Source organism: Oncorhynchus keta, chromosome 32, assembly GCF_023373465.1.
Source record: "Oncorhynchus keta strain PuntledgeMale-10-30-2019 chromosome 32, Oket_V2, whole genome shotgun sequence".
NCBI classification, from domain to species: domain Eukaryota; kingdom Metazoa; phylum Chordata; class Actinopteri; order Salmoniformes; family Salmonidae; genus Oncorhynchus; species Oncorhynchus keta.
This window is the reverse complement of record NC_068452.1, coordinates 18,655,718-18,675,317: the sequence shown is the minus strand read 5'-3', so window position 1 is coordinate 18,675,317 and position 19,600 is coordinate 18,655,718. Positions and strand designations below refer to the sequence as shown.

Sequence of the window (19,600 nt, the reverse complement as noted above, 5' to 3'; positions counted from 1 at the left end):
CACACACACACACACACACACACACACACACACACACACACACACACACACACACATAATGTTAAGTGCTGAAAACAAACCCATACATCAATGTATCATCCCACAGAGGATTCCACAAAGTTACACATACTACACACACACACTTCCTAAATCTCTTCCCCGCTCTCTTCCCAGGATGGTGTTCGTATGGAGGAGATAGTGGAGGGCTGTACAGGAGCCCTGCACATCCTGGCCAGAGACCCCGTCAACAGGGGAGAGATCGCCAGCATGCAGACCATCCCACTCTTTGTACAGGTTAATGTCTAATACACCATACTCTCAGTTGGTGTTGTATGCGCTTGTGTGAGAGAGAGAGAACGTGGGAAAGAGAGTGAAAATAAGCGAGTGTGTGTACTTGTGAGTTTTTGGTGTATTCTAGCAGATGTGTCTGAGCTCTCCCTTCCTCTCTCCATCCGTCCGTAGCTGTTGTACTCGTACGTGGAGAACGTGAAGCGTGTGTCTGCGGGGGTGCTGTGTGAGCTGGCCCTGGACAAGCAGTCTGCGGAGATGATTGACGCAGAGGGAGCCTCCGCCCCGCTCATGGAGCTGCTGCACTCCAGCAACGAGGGCATCGGTCAGTCTCTTCATAAACAGCAGCTTGCGCTTTAGTGGATTTTATGTAGCACTTGGACTTTCAACAAACAATCAAATATATCTTGTTTACAGACTTGGGCTTTCAAAACAGTGCCGTATACTGTACATACAAATCTACACGCACGCACACACACGTTACACTCCTACACTCTTAGAGGAGAAAGGTGCTATCTAGAACCTGAAAGGGTTCTTCAGCTGTCCCCATAGGAAAACCCTTTGTTGAACCTTTTTTGGTACCGGGTAGCACCCGTTTGGATCCAGGTAGAACCCTTTTGAAATCCATGTAGAACCCTTTCCACAGAGGGTTCTACGTGGAACACAAAAGGGTTCTACCTGGAACCAAAAAGGGTTCTACTATGGGGACAACCGAAGAATCCTTTTGGAAAACCTTTTTTTCTAAGAGTGTACGCACAAGTATTCAGAAACAAACACACCGTAAGCCACACTTTATTTATTTTATCTCTCTCTCTCTCTCTCTCTCTCTCTCTCTCTCTCTCTCTCTCTCTCTCTCTCTCTCTCTCTCTCTCTCTCTCTCACAAGCATATGCACACAGACCTCTTACAAACAAATATGACCTCTTTCTCTATCTCCCCCTGGGCTCTCTCCATCTCCTTTTAATAATGTGTGCTGACTAATCAAACATGACTCTCTGTCTCTTTAAATCTCTCTATATCTCTGCCTCCCACCTCTCTCTGCCCATCTCACTTTCTCAATGTTTCTCAATGTACCCCATTAGCATTTTGAGTACTCATCATAACTGTCGTAGCATAGAGGCAATGACAAACAACCTCTTGATATCTCTTCCTTCTTCTCTCCCGCCCTCTTTCCCCCACTCCCTTTTTCCATGTCTCTCCCCACACCTCTCCCTCACAGCCACCTATGCGGCAGCCGTTCTCTTCCGTATCTCGGAGGACAAGAGTTCCGACTACAGGAAGCGTGTGTCCGTGGAGCTCACCCACTCACTGTTCAAACATGACCCTGCGGCCTGGGAGATGGTAAGCCTCTGCCTCTGACGCCGCCTATAGCCTGGGAGCGACCAGTACAAGGATCAGTAGTGGCTGGCCCTGTTTGAACACCTTTAAGGTTAATCTCAGTTGTCTATAGGGGCTTGACTGGCCTCCACCCTGGCATTGCTTTGAACCAATCCAATATTTCTCAGGTCAGTCATTGCTTCAGGGAAGAACTGTAGCGAAATCAAAATACACGCCACACTACGACACAATCGATACTACTCAGTAAACAATCTGTGCGTTTACCTTCCATGCTTGCATTACTATAAGAATGAATCGCCGACAACTAACTATATCTAGTGTTTGAACATGATTTCAAAACCGGCATGCCTAATGCGCTAAGTATCTCCGAGCACCACACTTCGCCACAGGCTCCCAAAGCTCATTGGATAATTACCACTATCGAGGCTCACCGATTGGATTAGTGGCGGATCTGGCCCAGGTGTGAATCAATCACATCGAGCCGGGAACCTGCTGACTCATCAGGTTGTCAAGGGGAAAGGAGACAGGGAGGCCCAAAGCAGACAGGTATACTGTTTACACTACATCCACCATGAGGAAGTATCGACCTCCAAAGGGATAGATTTAATGACTGAGCGTCGTGGGCACCAGGTGTAAAGTCAACGTCTGCCTCTGTCGGTTTTTTTTTAGAAGGGGATCGGTGAAAGTATCGTGTTTTGAAGCTAGAATGGTACAGCTTTACATGAATATTTCTCAACCTCTCTCTTTCTCGCCAGGCCCACAATGCTGTACCCATGCAAGCTGCATACTTGGCGGATGGTGAGTGTGGACCAGTCCTATCTTACAGTACAATACACCAATGTACAACACTATTGTTTACTATGCTAGATTATAAACCAGGTGGTTCAAGCCCTGAATGCTGATTGACTGAAAGCCGTGGTATATCAGACTGTATACCATGGGTATAACAACTATTTACTATTTACTGGTCTAATTGTGTTGGTAACCAGTTTATAATAGCACCTTGGGGGTTTTGCGGTATATGGCCAACACACCGCGGCTAATGTCTGACAGCCCTTCGCCATGGTGCATCAGCCACATACCACACCTCCTCAGGCCTTAATGCTTAATTATACTACTGCAATGAACATCTTACATTACACTACTGCGTTTCACCCCCCCCAAAAAAGGCAAGAGCGAGTTAGATTGCAGACCAGAAGAGAGAGAGGCAGAGATGGATTGACACACACGGATTGAAATGGATTGACAAGCACACACATACACCAGCATCAGACCACATTTAGGTTAAGTGTCACTTGATTGGTTTCCTGTTAGTGGCTGTGACGAGTGACAGTGGACTGTGTGTGCCAGAGGGTGTTCATTAAGTCAACGCGCAAGCAATGTCACAGCAAAGTCTGCCCTCATCTCACTAGTCACGCACACACTCAAACACTTACTTGAACATGAGTGGAAGAAAATTTAAAAAACAAATAATTGAGTTTCTCTCTCATATACACGCGTACACATACACACACAGTAGTGAGCATCAGAGAGGAGGGAAACGAGAGACACGTGTCTATAGAAAGCCGGAGCCAGGTCTTGTCCTTTTCCCCTCAGCAGTCCATCAGACCCCAGGGAGTGTGGGGGACCCCTGCTGTTTATACAATGTACTCGGCCCCCCGGCCACACTGCGGAGAGTGTGGGTGTGTGCGCGTGCGTGCATTCATGTCCGTTCATGTGTGTGTGTGTTTCTCTCTGATGTGTCTGCTCCCTCCATGCCCTGGAGAGGGGGGAAAGGAGGGAGGAGGGGTGCTGTCATCTGGGATGGAATTAAATTCACAGAGGTATCTATCTATTTCCCCTCTGGTCACATTTCCATGTCATTTACATTTCCATTAACTGGCCATCTATCATCGTCAAGCGATCTCCCGCACTCTATCCCGCTCTCTCTCTCACACACACACACACGCTGCCGAGTTGACACACACTCTCTCTTTTCCACTGCTCGGCTAATGCTCCCTCCCGCCTTCCTGTGATTGCGTAACACTTCTCCTCTACAGAAAACACCGGCACTCTCTCTATCTGGTGAATTTATCTTTTGTTTTTTCCCCCTAGCTCTATCGGTCACTACTTTATCTCTTTGCAGTCATACGGCGTCTTTCTCCAGCTAAGCTTCAGGCCTCTGTCACATGTCCTAGTTGCGAATCTCCACTCTGTCTTCCTCTCCTCTCGTCCATCCCTCTCTCTGCATACAGTAAATCCTCCTCATCTCAATATCTTTAATTATAATTCTGAACTCTATCCCTCCTATATCCCCCAGTGTGTGTGTGTGCGTGCGTGCGCGTGTGTGGTACATTAGTCACCATCCGTCCTTTCGCTGCTGACGCTTTATCCATATTGCAGTGCTCACATTATTAAACAGGGTATGAAATAGCATTAATAGAATAGAGGTGAAGGTGAAGAGATTGTTATTCCTGCTCTTCTATCCATCTGTCACAGGAAAACGCCTGCTGATGGGAGCAAAGCCCCTTTCTGACTGCCTGTCTAATAATTTGGATGCCTGCACACCGTCTGTCAGTGTCAATCCACCAGATGAGCTTGCCTCTCTGTTGGCCTGTGAATTCTATATTTCTCTCATCTCTCTCGCCCTCCTTCCCCTCAGAGCTGGATGGAGGCTACCCCCCCTACGGCTACTCTGACCTGGGCATGGACGGGATGCCACTGGAAGCGGAGATGCATGAGCAGTACATGCCTGAGATGGCCTACGATCCCCGACAGGCCTACCCAGAGCCACTCTAACACACAGTGCAAGGTCAGTGAATACCTCAACATACCATAATTGCAACATTTTAAGACACGCATGAAACATGACTTATGTCTAAATAACTGCCTCTTCCATTGAAGGCACAAAATGGAAGGAGTGAAATTGGCATGAACACCATGGAGGGTCAGCTGAACGAGGATTTCACAAAGGGAAACTCCTATTTCATGGGGAGACATTGGCCAATCAGGGGCTGTTGTCAGAAAACACAAGAAAAATGTAAGAAAAAAAAGAAAAAAAAGAATTTAGTGTTCCTCAAAATGAAAAGTTGCTTTGTTACAGTTAATGTGGCGGGAAATTGAACTTTAACTTTCAGATGCTGTGTTGGTTTTAGGCGTTTCCTTGCATATTTACCTTGCACATTTTTTTACATTTTCGTCATGCGTATAATTTACATGGCGGTATGCAGAGCCACATACAGTAGTCCTCGACAATAACCAGTAACATTGAGTTCTGACAAGAAATCCTATTCATCACGTAATGAGTGCTCAGGCCCAGCAGTGCTGTCTATCCGCCCCCAGTCCATGATCCAGACTGCTGCTGGGCTTGAGGTTCCCCCCCGGGGAAGGTTTGTCCACAACCACTCTCTCCCAGTCGAGTGGTCTCCCAAGCATACTGGACCACAACTTCAGCTGGTGCGGTTGGTGCACCCTCTGTTCCTGTGGACCGGTTTTGCTCACCAACAGATATGCATCGTGGACTAATACATTGTGCTTCAACATAAAAATGTGTGTACGATCCAAAAAACGTCATGTCTGGCAGGCCCGCACCCTTTTACAGCTACTACAGCTGATGTTTCCACAAAGTATGTGCGTTGTTATGGAAGATGTTTTTGATTTTGTCTTGGTTCCTGGGGTTTTGGGGGAGGAGGATTGGGAGTGTGTTTTACTGAGGTAAGAGGCAGGGGGTGTATGCCAAAGAGATTTATTTTGTGACGATGATAATCATATAGCTTTCTTTTTATTTTCTATTTTGATTGGGTGGGGGGGTTGTGTGGGGGGGGGAAGCAGTAATCGTGATCCTGTTGTTTGTAGAGTGTGTGTTCCATAGCGACCCCGCTGCACATTCCTACCTACCAAACGATAGAAAAGGCAAAGAAAGACGAGGGATGATCGAAGGATGATGTTGATAAGAGAGTAGTACCATATGAATGAAGGGGAAATGAACACTATGAATATGCATTTTTACAGAACATTTTTAGTTTGAAACTTTTTTCCAAATAAACAAACTATATTAACTAGCCTGTCTCCTGTGTATTTGTGTGGCTAATTGGATCTTATTTAGCCTTGAGGTCATTATTGCTTTCACCCACTGTCAGTCAAGCAAGGCCCGAACTCCAGCCTTTGAAACCACTGCAGCCTGGCGGTGAAGAATCCAAAGGAAACTCTGTCTCACAGCGCCCCCATGTGTCCCTAAGAGGCAGGGAATCTGCCCTCGCAGTACCACATTCGGGTTTCAAATAGTAATAACAGCCCAAAACTTATGATGAATATGCTGATAACTAACCCCTATTCATCTGTGCATGTAACAGAGGGAGATCGTACCGGATAAACTCACCCACAGCTTGAAACGGCGCCATTGAATCGGATCCGGGTCACGGCTCCAATGTAACCGCCATTATTGTGCGTCACATGTGCTAAGAGAGCCATACAAAAAAGAGATAAGTATGAAATAAAGTGTATAAAGAGAAGGTAGAGATTCAGCATTGATTATAGGGATAGGATTTCTGGGATAACATAAGAGAACGGAGGCAGCCAGTGGTTGTGTGTCTGTCTCCCGACTTCATACAGTATAGGCCTACTGCCACCAAGTGACTGTTGTGGTAATTCACTGGGCAGGATGTCTGACGTTTCCATCTCAAATCAAATCAAATTGTATTTGTCACATGCGCCTCATACAACAGGTGAAATACATAATTACAAGTCCTTAACCAAAAATATGTACATGTAGGTAGAGTTATTAAAGTGAATACACATAGATAATAACAGAGAGTAGCAGCAGCACAGAAGGGGGGGATGCAAATAGTCTGGGTAGCCATTTGAATAGATGTTCAGGAATCTTATGGCTTGGGGGTAGAAGCTGTTTAGAAGCCTCTTGGACCTAGACTTAGCGCTCCGGGAACCGCTTGCCGTGCGGTAGCAGAGAGAGCAGTCTCTGACTAGGGTGGCTGTATTCTTTGACAATTTTTAGGACCTTCCTCTGACATCACCTGGTACAGAGGTCTTGGATGTCAGGAAGCTTGGCCATCTACTTTGTGCATGACACAAGTCATCTTCCAACAATTGTTTACAGACGGATTATTTCACTTATAATTCACTGTATCACAATTCCAGTGGGTCAGAATTTACATACATTAAGTTGACCGTGCCTTTAAACAGCTTGGAAAATTCCAAAAAATTATGTCATGGCTTTAGAAGCTTCTGATAGGTTGACATAATTTGAGTCAACTGGAGGTGTACCTGTGAATGTATTTCAAGGCCTACCTTCAAACTCAGTGCCTCTTTGCTTGACATCATGGGAAAATCAAAAGAAATCAGCCAAGACCTCAGAAAAAATGTATTTGACCTCCACAAGTCTGGTTCATCCTCGGGAGAAATTTCCAAATGCCTGAAGGTACCACGTTCATCTGTACAAACAATAGTACACAAGTATAAACACCATGGGACCACGCAGCCGTCATACTGCTCAGGAAGGAGACGCGTTATGTCTCCTAGAGATGAATGTACTTTGGTGCGAAAAGTGAAAATCAATCCCAGAACAACAGCAAAGGACCTTGTGAAGACGCTGGAGGAAACAGGTACAAAAGTATCTATATCCACTGTAAATTGAATCCTATTTCGACATAACCTGAAAGACCACTCAGCAAGGAAGAAGCCCCTGCTCCAAAACCGCCATAAAAACAACTAACTACGGTTACTTTTTGGAGAAATGTCCTCTGGTCTGATGAAACAAAAATAGAACTGTTTGGCAGTAATGACCATCATTATGTTTGGAGGAAAAAGGGGGAGACTTGCAAGCCAAAGAACACCATCCCAACTGTGAAACACAGGCAGCATCATGTTGTGGGGGTGCTTTGCTGCAGGAGGGACTGGTGCACTTCAAAAAATAGATGGCATCATGAGGTAGGAAAATGATGTGGATATATTGAAGCAACATCTCAAGACATCAGTCAGGAAGATAAAGCTTGGTCGCAAATGGGTCTTTGCCACAAGTTGTGGCAAAATGGCTTAAGGACAACAAAGGCAAGGTATTGGAGTGGCCATGACAAAGCCCTGACCTCAATCCTATAGAAAAATTGTGGGCAGAATTGAAAAATCGTGTGCGAGCAAGGAGGCCTACAAACCTGACTCAGTTACACCAGCTCTGTCAGGAGGAATGGGCCAAAATCCACCCATCTTATTGTGGGAAGCTTGTGGAAGGCTACCCGAAACATTTGACCCAAGTTAAACAATTTAAAGGCAATGCTACCAAATACTAATTGAGTGTATGTAAACTTCTAACCCACTGGGAATGTGATGAAATAAATAAATCATTCTCTTTGCTATTATTCTGACAATTCACATTCTTAAAATTAAAAATTAAAAAATAAATAAAAGCTGGAATAAATCATTCTCTCTACTATTATTCTGACATTCTTAGTCCTGTATTGACACTTCGCCTGTTTGATGGTTCTTCGGAGGGCATAGCGGGATTTCTTATAAACTTCTGGATTAGAGTCCCGCTCCTTGAAAGCGGCAGCTCTACGCTTTAGCTCAGTGCGAATGTTGCCTGTAGTAATCCATGGCTTCTGATCAGGGTATGTACATAGAGTCACTATGGGGGCATTTCCTCAATGCTCCTATTGATAAAGCCAGTGACTGATGTGGTGTACTCATCAATGCCATCGGAAGAATCCCGGAACATATTCCAGTCTGTGCTAGCAAAACAGTCCTGTAGTTTAGCATCTGCCTCATCTGACCACTTTTTTAAAAAGTAGTCACTGGTGCTTCCTGCTTGAATATCTGCTTGTAAGCAGGAATCAGGAGAATAGAATTATGGTCAGATTTGCCAAATGGAGGGCAAGGGAGAACTTTGTATGTGTCTCTGTGTGTGGAGTAAAAGTGGTCGAGAATTTTTTCCCTTCTGGATGCACATTTAACATGCTGATAAAAAGTAGGTAAAACGGTTTCCTGTTTGCTTATGCACACACTGTATGTATACTTATTTCCTATTGTGTTATTGACTGTATGTTTGTTGATTCCATGTGTAACTCTGTGTTGTTGTTTGTGTCGCATTGCTTTGCTTTGTCTTGGCCAGGTCGCAGTTGTAAATGAGAACTTGTTCTCAACTAGCCTACCTGGTTAAATAAAGGTGAAATAAATAAATAAAATTGAGTGCGGTTTTTGTGCCAGCATTGGTCTGTGGTGGTATGTAGACAGCTACGAAAAATACAGATGAAAACTTTCTAGGTAGATAGTGTGGTCTACAGCTTATCATGATATACTCTAACTCAGGTGAGCAAAACCTGGCCAATAAAAATAAAAGATTAAGATGGGCAAAAGAAAACAGGCACTGGACAGAGGAACTCTGCCTAGAATCTCAGAGTCGCCTCTTCGCGGTTGACGTTGAGACTGGTGTTTTGCATGTATTATTTAATGAAGCTGCCAGTTGAGGACTTGTGAGGGATCTATTTCCCAAACTAGACACTCTAATGTACTTGTCCTCTTGCCCAGTTGGGCACCAGGGTTTCTAATGTTAACATGCATGAAAACAATGCTTTTACAGTTACAGAAGTCAACAAATGAGAGCGCCTGGGGAATGGAAGTGATGCTGGGGGCTGCAGGGCCTGGGTTAACCTCAACGTCACCAGAGGAAGAGGAGGAGTAGGATAAGAGTACTGAAGGGCTAAAATAACTGGTTGTCTGGTGCATTCGGAACAGAGAGTAAAATGAGCAGGTTTCTGGGAGCGGAAGAATAGATTCAAGGCGAAATGTACAGACAAGGCATTAGTAAGCCTAGGCATTGAGTGACAATGAGAGAAGTTTTGTCTCTAGGGGCACCATTTTACCGCATGGAACATAAGTGCTAGCTAAGGCATTGTGAGCAGGGCTGGAGGCTCTACAGTGAAATAAGACAAAAATTACTACCCAAAACAGCAAAAGACAAGGCATATTGACATTAGGGAGAGGCATGTGTAGCCGAGTGATCATATGGTCCAGTGAGTAGCTAGGCAAGCTGGCGGCACGGCGATTCAGACAGCTAGCGGGCTGGGGAAAGCAGCAGGCTAGCAGATGGGCCTCGGGGGGACGTTGCAAAGTGAAAGCCTGTTGAAACCCCCTCGAACGGTTATGTCGGCAGACCAGTCGTGATGGATCGGCGGGGCTCCGTGTAGGCAGCAAAGGGTCCCGGACAATTGGCAAAAGAGGCATTGAAGCCCAGGAATTATCTAATGGATTTCTTCGGCTAGCCGGGAGACGGGCCTAGCAAGAGGCTAGCTCCAGGCTAACTGGTGCTTGCTTCGGGACAGAGATGTTAGCCAGTAGTAGCCACTCGGATAGCAGCTAGCTAGCTGCAATGATCCGGAGTAATGGTTCAGAGCTTGTGGTAGGAATCCGGAGATGTGGTAGAGAAAAGCAGTCCGATATGCTCTGGGTTGATATCGCGCTGTGCCGGCTGGCAGGAGTTGACGGGCTGAGGCTGGCAGTTGTCCGAGTTAACGGTGATGACCGCTAGCAGTGGCTAACTGACTACTAGCTAGTAGGTAGTTAGCTGGCTAGCTTCTGAAGGGGGTTCCAGTTCAAGTATAAAAACTAGCAGATCAATACCACATTGGGTGAAGTGGGTTGCAGGAGAGTATGTTCAGTCCATAGATGGAAAATTAGTTAAAAAATATTCATGGAGATAGATAGAGGACTCATCTTTATATCGGTGCCATTATAGTCGGTGACAGCATGGGCAGCACCATTGAGGCAACAACAACCCTTAGGAGTCCCCACCCAGTTGACTACTATGACTACTTTAAAATAGCAGAAGCATGGTGGAAGCCCTCAATGGCGCTGGCCATGCGAATATGGCCTTTTGGCCATTAGAGGCCTCTATCGTTCTCTGTAAAGTGACGTGTTCTGACGATACAGACCTCAGGGCTCATGGTACGTGTAGTTATTTTGTGCTCTTTGTGGCATGAAAGTGACGGTAAAGACATGACTTCTCAAGACAGAGTTTGAAATATTCTTAACCAATGGGCACTACATCAACATACGAATTGTACGTTGTACAGTAATATTGCTATCGATAATATTTATCACAACGGGTGATTTTATTGAGAATTCACTTCCTGGAACCGCTCATTAGTGCCCTATTGCCCCCTCCCTGTCCTAGAAAGATGTTACGTTTCTGGGGGCTCCACCTCCGCGGGGCGGGGGCAATAGTTAGACCACCGTGGTGCCAGCCCCGACTCGAAAAAATAGGGAGTGGGGTGTCTCGCTTTCTTTACCATCTGTGGGCATTATCCGTCTGCACACTTCCATCTTCTCTGCTGCAAGTGAAGGGGCGTGTGCGTGCATGCAGGAGTGAAATATCAATGGCCAGCTTGAAACTTATTAATACACTTGAGATGAAGGAACTACCGAGAACGAAGAAACTAATATGAGTTAAAACGTCAAATATCAAACGAATGGGCTGCTAAGAAACTCCAGTAAGTTGCATTCTGAAGCAATCTCGCTAGCAATTCGCCTAATTAAGCTAATTTGCAAAGGTTGCCAACTATTGCAAGCTAACCCAGGTAGTTAGCTCGCAACAGATCCTGTAGTTAGCTAACATGATAGCCATGAACATTAGCCAAACATGATAGCCATGATGAGTTCGCGCCATGTACGATATAGCTGAGATTCATAGCGAACGTTGTTAGGGTGTATTGTAGCCATACTTTACTACAAGATGGTTAGCTAGTTGAGCTGTTATGTATTGAGTTAGCTTATCATTTTGCTGAAGGTCCGCCGCAATGGCTTCAAGTTTGTATGCTAATTGGTTAGCTAGCTAACGTTAAATTTGTGAGCTTGCTACCTAACGTTAGTCAACCGATTTATGCTAACTATTGGCTAATCTGATCTAGCTACCGAAGACCAGGTTTATTTGGAGACGTCACACTGTTGGATGACTTAACGCTATCTACAGTCGGCTCATTTCCATTACACAGCAGCACTGACCCAACGTTAGCCCTCTGCTAGCATAACTAGGTAGCTAGATAGGCCAACTTGCTAACGAAGTGAAGACGTCATCAGGAACGTCACATGAAACCAGTATGTTAACGTTTATTAGATGGCTAGCTGCGTGGTTTAAAATATAATTTATTGCAAGGGAAACAATCAAATCAAAGTGAACCACTTCTACTTAGCGAACTATACTAGTTGACAAATTCATGCTAGATAAGACTGAAATATGTTTTTCTGCGTTTATTGCAGGTGGTGACTGAGTTTGTATCTGAGACCCCAGGCCATCACAAGACTTGTTGAGCAGGTCAGGATGCCCATTCCTCCCCCTCCACCCCCTGGAGGCCCCCCTCCACCCCCCACCCTCAGCCAGGTAAGACGAGTATGCAAAGTGTCACCTGGATGCAAAATGTTTCCTGTGGAACTGTGTGGATCTAATAGCGAACTGTATCTGTCAAACAAATGATAGGGACATATTTAATGGTATGAGCCATGATGTAGGCCTAGCTCTAGTGTAGTTCACATAAATTAGTTGTAACCAACTTGACAACTCTCAGATCCCCTTTTCACTGGTCTTGTGAAGCTGAATTTGTACCTTGTTCAGAGATCACACTACTGAAATCTGAAATGAGCTCTCCTCGTGGCCTGTGATTGTATGTGCTATCCTTTCCCTGCCAAACCCAATCAGAGGGTGTGTCTCAAATGGCACCCTATTCGCTTTAATAGTGCACTGCTTTTGACCAGGGCCCATAAGGCTCTGGACAAAAGTAGTGCACTATTTAATGAATAGGGTGCCATTCGGGACATACAGAGCGCTTCTGGTGATTAGCGCTGCTTGCTCATGTAATCGTCCTCAAAAAAAAACATTTTTTTTTACACACAGTCATTCACATAATCAGCAGTCAACCGACCAGGCCTCTGCAGACGGGGCTGCATAACGATATGGATTTATATAATGGACAACTAATTAATGACTTGATGTGAAGGACTCACAAAATATAAATCTTCTAAAAATGTATTTGTGCTGTAGCCCCTCGAGGACACGTTCTACCCGGCTAATTCCCTTGCACCAACTGTGACATGGCTTTCTGCAAGCTGTTACCTGTCAGGCTATGTATGTATCTTGGCTCGTTATACCAAGTCTATGGGCCGAATGGCCCATCCCAATTTCGAAAGACTCCTCTGAAATCGTGATTTGTCCAAAGCCCCCAAACTAATGCTGCTCGTTATCATACACATCCCGTGGTATCATGACAGATCTACTTTACTGTTTATGTAGTCTGTCCACGAGAAATTGGGTTGTGTACTCTGGTCTGTTCTACGGTAGCATAAAGTGTGCTATGCTGAGCTAACTAGAGGAAACGCGCTCTCTCTCTCTTCCCCTCCCCCCTTGCAGGCCAACACCACCCCACCTAAGCTCAACCGAGATGAGGCCAAAGGCAGAGGAGCCCTGCTCGGGGACATCCACAAAGGGGCCAAGCTGAAGAAGGTCGGCGTGGTAAATGACAGGAGCGCGCCCATCTTAGAAAGTAAGGCCACGGCACCACTAAGGTTCACCCTTGTCTCAGACCTACTATTCTGGTGGTGTTTTACTGACTAATCTGATTGGATGGAAGTAAGAAGCACAGAACTGATGATGCTAGGGTCGTGCATGGAGCACACACTCTGGGGGTCAAGGCTTATTTCACAGGAGTGGAATGGGAGACCATGAGTGTAATTATACATATAATAGGTTAATATTGTAATGTATGTCATTTAACCTTGTTTTCTTCCCTGTCCAGATCCTAAAGGAGATGGCGTTAGTAATGTAGGCGGAGGAGGCTCGTCAGGGGTCATTCAGCCGATGGGAGGTCTTTTCCAGGCAGGTGTGCCTAAATTGAGACCAGTCGGAGGCAAGTATTTAATATCTAATCTGTTTTTACTAATGGTGTCACCTACAAAGATTTCCCAAAACAATCTGGACCGCCGAATGAGTGGTCTGTCAAACTTGTGTTGAAGAAGAAGGTTTAATCCAGCAATTTAATTCCCTTCCGTTACATTTATCTCTGACAAGTTTGGTAGCAAGCTTCTTCGTCAAAGCACGATTGCAATTGGTTGGAAAGTGAGCACTGGTCTTTGACTGCTTAGATGGGGCACGTCAGGTTTCAGTGTTGTCAGAGGGAAGGGCTGTAAATAGATCTGACAGGCATGGCTGAAGGAGATTTTCTGATTCACAATAATGAGTTCCCTAACCTGCACGTCTGCATTAGTCTTAGATTTCATCATAAGAAAGACCCTCTGTCAGGGAGAAAATATTAGAAAATGGATTATGATGAATAAAACAACATAACAATACATTTCTGTTCTGTAGTAACTCTGGACTGAGAAATGTCCTAATGTTTCTCTGTTCATGAATTTATACATCTTCATATGAATTGCTGATGACTTTTTTGGGGTGTTTTTTTGTTGTTGGTGCAGATGGTTCGGTTGGCAGGTCAGCCCTGACGCCTCCTGGCACTCGCCCCGCTGCTCCTCGTCCCCCCGGACCCGCTGTTCGCCAGGACAACACAGACTGCTCAGCCCAACAGGCCTCTCCCCCGGAGCACTCCCGATCCCAGAGGCCCTCCCTCCCTGACCTCTCCCGCCCCCTCAGCGGAGGCAGCCCTAACAGTGGCATGAAGCACAGCTCCTCCGCCCCTCCACCTCCTCCCCCTTTCTCTCGCCGGGGCAACGCACCCCCTGCCCCAACTCAGAAGGCGCCACCACCCGCCCCCTCCTACAACCGGGAGAAGCCCCTCCCTCCCACGCCAGGACAGAGGGGGACATCCCCGGTGCCGGCCCGCAACAGCGCCCCTCCTCCACCCCCTTCTCCCAACAACAACCGCCGGCCCCTGACGTCAGGGGGCTCCTCTGCATCCTCCTCTTCCTCCTCTCTGGGTCCACCTCCTCCCCCGTACCGCCAGCCCATGACCAACGGCCCCTCCAGCCCGGTTAACGAAGCCGCCCCGGAGCTACCTCAGAGACACAACTCCCTCAGCAAGAAGCCGTCGCCCGGACCTGGACACACTCCAACTCGTGGGCAAGCACCACCCCCGCCTCCCTCCCCCTCCCCGCCAGGCGGACGCCCACCCCCTCCAGTCCGTGAGCCCCCCGGTAGAGGAGCAGGTGTGTTGCTACTAGTGCTCTCCTTGTTCCTTTACCTGTAATGGAGCTGGGTTAGGGCCAGTCCCATTTCAAGTCCATTAAGTTCTAAATATTTTTCTCACTGTGCTGTGTCACAATTCTTGCTTTACCTCGTTTAACCTCTATCTCCTCTTGTCAATCACCTATCATAATGTGAGGCAAGCGAGGAGGGGTGATTGTTTATTAGTGTAGACATTTTAAACAAGTGTAGAAAAAGTGGTGTGGCAAGGCGTGGCGCTACAGTCAGGACAGTGGCGTGTCACGACAGGCCTACAGTGTTTTTATAGCGTTCCTGTCTTACTGTTGTATTGTAATGACTGATGGGTAGCCAGTGTGGCTTCTCTATTGGTCCTTAATGACTGTACCGTTCGTTTTCTGTACAGCTCCACCCCCGCCTGGGTCGAGTCAACGAAACGGTGGTCGGGATGCCCCCCCTCCACCACCCCCCTACAGAGGTAGCCCTTCAGAGCCTTATAGCCGTGGCAAGCCCCCCCCTCCTCCCTCCCGTACCCCTGCCGCACCCCCGCCCCCTCCCCCACCTATCCGCAATGGACACACCTCCATTTCCCGCTCCTTCGTAGGTGAGTCTTCTTCCCCCATACAGCATCACCTGACCTCAAATTTGGTTTCCCTCTAAATTGACTAACAAAATGAGAGTTGGTTATTAATCTACTTCGGAGTCTTTTGGAATGTATAAAATGTTGCAGTCCACATAAGTATTGGATCTGTGAAAGAGAATGGGAAACTATGCATCGGAGTTTGAATTTGAGTTGGGTAAAGGGTAAACTGACTTAAAAATATATATTTGTTATATACACTTTTATTTTATTTGTGAGAGCTGATTAATCTCTCGTGCTTCAGGGCACTTGATCCATGGCTCCTTCGGGTGGAACAATTTGGATCAATACAAAAGGGAACGACTGACACTTCACTCTTCCCTACTGTTCTTTCTATCCTCTCCTTCCCATTTGCCCCTCAATGGCCTTGACCACCACTCCTGACCTGAACGGATCTTCCTAACCTTCTCTCCCTACAGATGACTTTGAGTCCAAGTATTCTTTCCACCCTCTGGATGACTTCCCTGCTCCAGAGGAGTACCGGCACTTCACCAAGATCTACCCCAGCAAAGCCAACAGAGGTGAGGGCTCACTTATCAGTGTGACGCAACATGCCAATAAGTAACACAGATTTTCTGGTGCAGAGTACTTTTTAATTTTTTTATTTTTTATACATGAAAGGAATATCAATGTTTTCCCCATAGGCCTATAGTTTATTGTAACAGTTTTTTGGTTTCTTTGGCAGTGATGAGGGGAGCTCCTCCTGCACCACCTGTGGGAAGGTGAACACTGAGACTCCGTCACTTCTAGTGTACAGGAGACAAGGGTTACACACACACACACACACACACACAACTTTCTCACATGGAACCTACAGCATATAACATGTACATGCTTCTCATTTGACAACATTTCACTTAAGCTCCACAACCATTCACTCACACGCTCGCCCTTGAAAATAGCCCAGGAATTGTTTTCTATGGCAGTCTCACTCCATTTGAAGGTGGAGTTTGGCAGCTTACTTATGCCATTCCCAGCCTGTGTCCGCGTGGGTGAACTTTCCCTGTTTAATCACAAAGGCATACTTACCCATTCATAGTGTTTCCAGGCTCGTGTGTGGATGGGGAACACTATGACACCGTTATGATAGACATTCATATCCTTACCACACGGGCTCCATGTCACAGAGTATGCACTGTGAGAGCCCACATCACCATCAAACGGGAGAACACCAGTCAGAAGAAACCAGTGACTGGTCCTAACAGCCTGGTCCTAACGGCGGTGACTCTACAGCCTGGTCCTAACGGCGGTGACTCTACAGCCTGGTCCTAAGTGTCTAAAGGTGAGTGACTTTTGGGGACCACTGCACCTCTTGCCGATGGAGGGAACTGCAACTGTTTGAAAGTTCCCTCAGGTATACGGTTTGTGGAACAGAGAACTGGAGAAGATAAGAGGTTCTTTCCAAAAGTGCCAACTCAGTCCGAACTGAACTCGGAACAGCTCATATCCCCCCTCCTGTCTCCCTGCTGCAAGGCTTGTCATGGGGTTCTCTTATGACTGGTTGGAATGATGGACTGACAAAAGCAATAGTTCCATATGTTCTCGGTGATGGTTGGCAGTAATCAACACCTGTGACAATCGTTGGTTTGTGGAAAAAGTCATCCTGTTGAGAATGATAGTGCACATGTATGGGATCTTGCAGCAAGGAAGCTCTCCCTCCCTTCCTCTGTGCAGAAAAAGACTAACCAGATAGACGCATGTTGTTTTTCATTTTTCAGAGTGTCTTGTCTTGACAAAATGCACAAAGGTGGGCTTGTTAGTTGTCCTAAATGCAAAGCAGAAGCTTATTATGCCTTTAAACACTAGTCTGGGTTGCTGAACTAACTCAACACTACAACCCCACTAGCTCCCTAGCCGGGGCGGCAGGGCAGCCTAGTGGTTAGAGCGTTACTAGTCCAAACCCCCGAGCTGACAAGGTACAAATCTGTCGTTCTGCCCCTGAACAGGCCGTTAACCCACTGTTCCTAGGCCGTCATTGAAAATAAGAATTTGTTCTTAACTGACTTGCCTAGTTAAATAAAGGTAAAATAAAGCTTAAAATGACAGAGCTTTTCAAATGCATTGGATGCTGCACCATTACATTGACACTAAAATACTTAAAAAGTTTATTGTTCAAAATTGATGGGGGATTATGTTGTGGGGTAAGTAAATGGAAGCTTTCAAATACAAACCTTATCCTGCTGATTTCACATGTTGATACCCACAATAGCCACTTGGTGGCAGTATTTTGTTTTTCCCATAAGGAGACGTGGGAGTTACATGGTTGTGAGGCTGTACCCCCTTCAACTTGTAATTTAAAAACAAAAAGCAGTTGTGTATTATGGATTTCGCCAATGTTGAGCGAGAGGGCAGTGCAGACCTGTGTCTGTGTACCAATTTTGAGCTCTTCTGCTGAGGGTTGAATGGACAACCTAGTGATTTAACAGCCAGGTTCTTCATCTCAGGCATAGTTGTCTACATTGTCTTTTTGAAAGAAAAAATACAAATCGACTTGATTTCCAGAATAACATTTATGTAATGTAGTCCATACATTTTTCTTTGCTTAATGCACTTGACCACAAGCCTGAAACAAATGCACATTGTTACCCAAGGGCGTGAACCTTTAAGGCTGGTACTTGTGATTGGTTCCTATTGTTTGTTTTGTCGGGTTAGTCTTATTCCTCATTGTGACAGAACCCCCCTTAAACTGTCACTCGCTATTCTCTCTTTATTTCAACCCTTTGCTGGTCTTTTGCCTTATCATACGCATTCACTGTAAGTCAATTCAGGATGTGTTAAAAAAAAAAAGCTAAACTAATCATTAAGTGTATACACCTCATATGGGTAAAACGGTAGTCATAGCAATTCTACATGTTAATATGTATAAAGCTTGTAATATAGTGAATAAAACTGGGATAGATGACGGCAGGCTTTTGTCAGAAACCAGTGACGAACTGTTAGTATTTCCATATGTCTTTCTCTTGCCTTCTGTCGTTATTTAGATATTCCCTCTCTGTGTCAGAGGGCCTGTGTGGCCATTTCAACAGGAGCAGTATGCACTCACATTGAGAGAACCTCCTTGTTCGTGTCTTCTTCTCGTCCCTCCAGTTCATACTTGGTTTAATCCAGGCCCTGGTTCCTTCTGTACATTTCACCCTTCTGCGTCAGACATGTTGTACCAATTTAAAATGTCACTGATGGAAACAAGTAAACTTTTCCTGTCTCTGTCTAGTCCCTTGTCATCTGTTATTATTGACAGGATGCAATAATGTGCCACCGGCTTTGGTTGAAAAGATAAGTTCACCCACATTACACAATTACATCAGTTTTCTTTTAGTGGGTAGATTGATGGAAGCTACAATGCAATTGTCTGCATCATTTTAAAGAATGTTTCCTTTTATGTTCCCCAAATTGGTGTAATCTAATAGGCAATAACACTTAGCTTTAACACTATATGCACAAGTATGTGGACACCCCGTCTAATTAGTGGCTTCGGCTATTTCAGCCACACCTATTGCTGACAGGTGTCTAATATCGAGTGCACAGCCATGCAATCTCCACAGCAAAACATTAGCAGTAGAATGGCATTACTGAAGAGCTTATATAGGATGCCACCTTTCTGCCCTGCTAGAGCTGCCCCGGTCACCTAGGCGCTGTTACTGTGAAGAGGAAAAGTCTAGCAGCAACAACGGCTCACCTGCGAACTGGTAGGCCACACAAGCTCACAGAGCGGGACTGCCAAGTGCTGAAGTGCATAAAAATTGTCTATACTAGGTTGCAACACTCACTACCGAGTTCCAAACTGCCTCTGGAAGTAACGTCAGCACAAGAACTATCTGTCGGGAACATTGCTGAGGAGCCACACACAAGCCTAAGATCACCATGTGCAATTCCAAGCGTCGGCTGGAGTGGTGTAAAGCTCGCCACCAATGGACTCTGGAGCAGTGGAAGCACGTTCTCTGGAGTGATGAAGCACCTTTCATCTGGCTGTCCGATGGACGACTCTGGGTTTGGCAGATGCCAGGAGAACGCTACCTGCCCCAATGCATAGTGCCAACTAAAGTTTGGTGGAGGAGAAATAATGGTCTGGGGCTGTTTTTCATGGTTCAGGCTAGGCCCCTTAGTTCCAGTGAAGGGAAATCTTAACACTGTGCTTCTAACTTTGTGGCAACAGTTTGGGGAAGGCCCTTACCCTTTTGAGCATGACAATGCCCTCTTGCACAAAGTGAG

At 45.9% G+C, this 19,600-nt stretch overlaps 2 protein-coding genes across 3 annotated transcripts in view; both read left to right on the top strand.

Annotated features, from left to right (window-relative positions):
• The window catches only part of LOC118365761 (junction plakoglobin-like), an 80,637-nt gene extending 74,972 nt beyond the window's left edge, over positions 1-5,665 (top strand). For both annotated transcript variants that reach the window (XM_052490725.1, XM_052490726.1), the window contains exons 11-16: positions 175-294; positions 463-613; positions 1,507-1,628; positions 2,381-2,423; positions 4,267-4,416; positions 4,509-5,665. In XM_052490725.1, coding sequence (XP_052346685.1) covers positions 175-294; positions 463-613; positions 1,507-1,628; positions 2,381-2,423; positions 4,267-4,403 — 573 coding nt within the window. In that variant the 3' untranslated portion in view covers positions 4,404-4,416; positions 4,509-5,665. The remainder of the gene's footprint in view (positions 1-174; positions 295-462; positions 614-1,506; positions 1,629-2,380; positions 2,424-4,266; positions 4,417-4,508) is intronic.
• A 5,148-nt stretch (positions 5,666-10,813) lies between these two features.
• Positions 10,814-18,601, top strand: LOC118365211 (WAS/WASL-interacting protein family member 2-like). The gene is made up of 8 exons (XM_035747227.2): positions 10,814-11,098; positions 11,865-11,985; positions 13,009-13,141; positions 13,394-13,504; positions 14,070-14,756; positions 15,158-15,355; positions 15,811-15,912; positions 16,077-18,601. Exons 2-8 carry the CDS (start codon positions 11,926-11,928, stop codon positions 16,115-16,117), a joined length of 1,332 nt encoding a protein of 443 aa, XP_035603120.1. The 5' UTR covers positions 10,814-11,098; positions 11,865-11,925; the 3' UTR covers positions 16,118-18,601.
• The last annotated feature ends 999 nt before the right edge of the window (positions 18,602-19,600 follow it).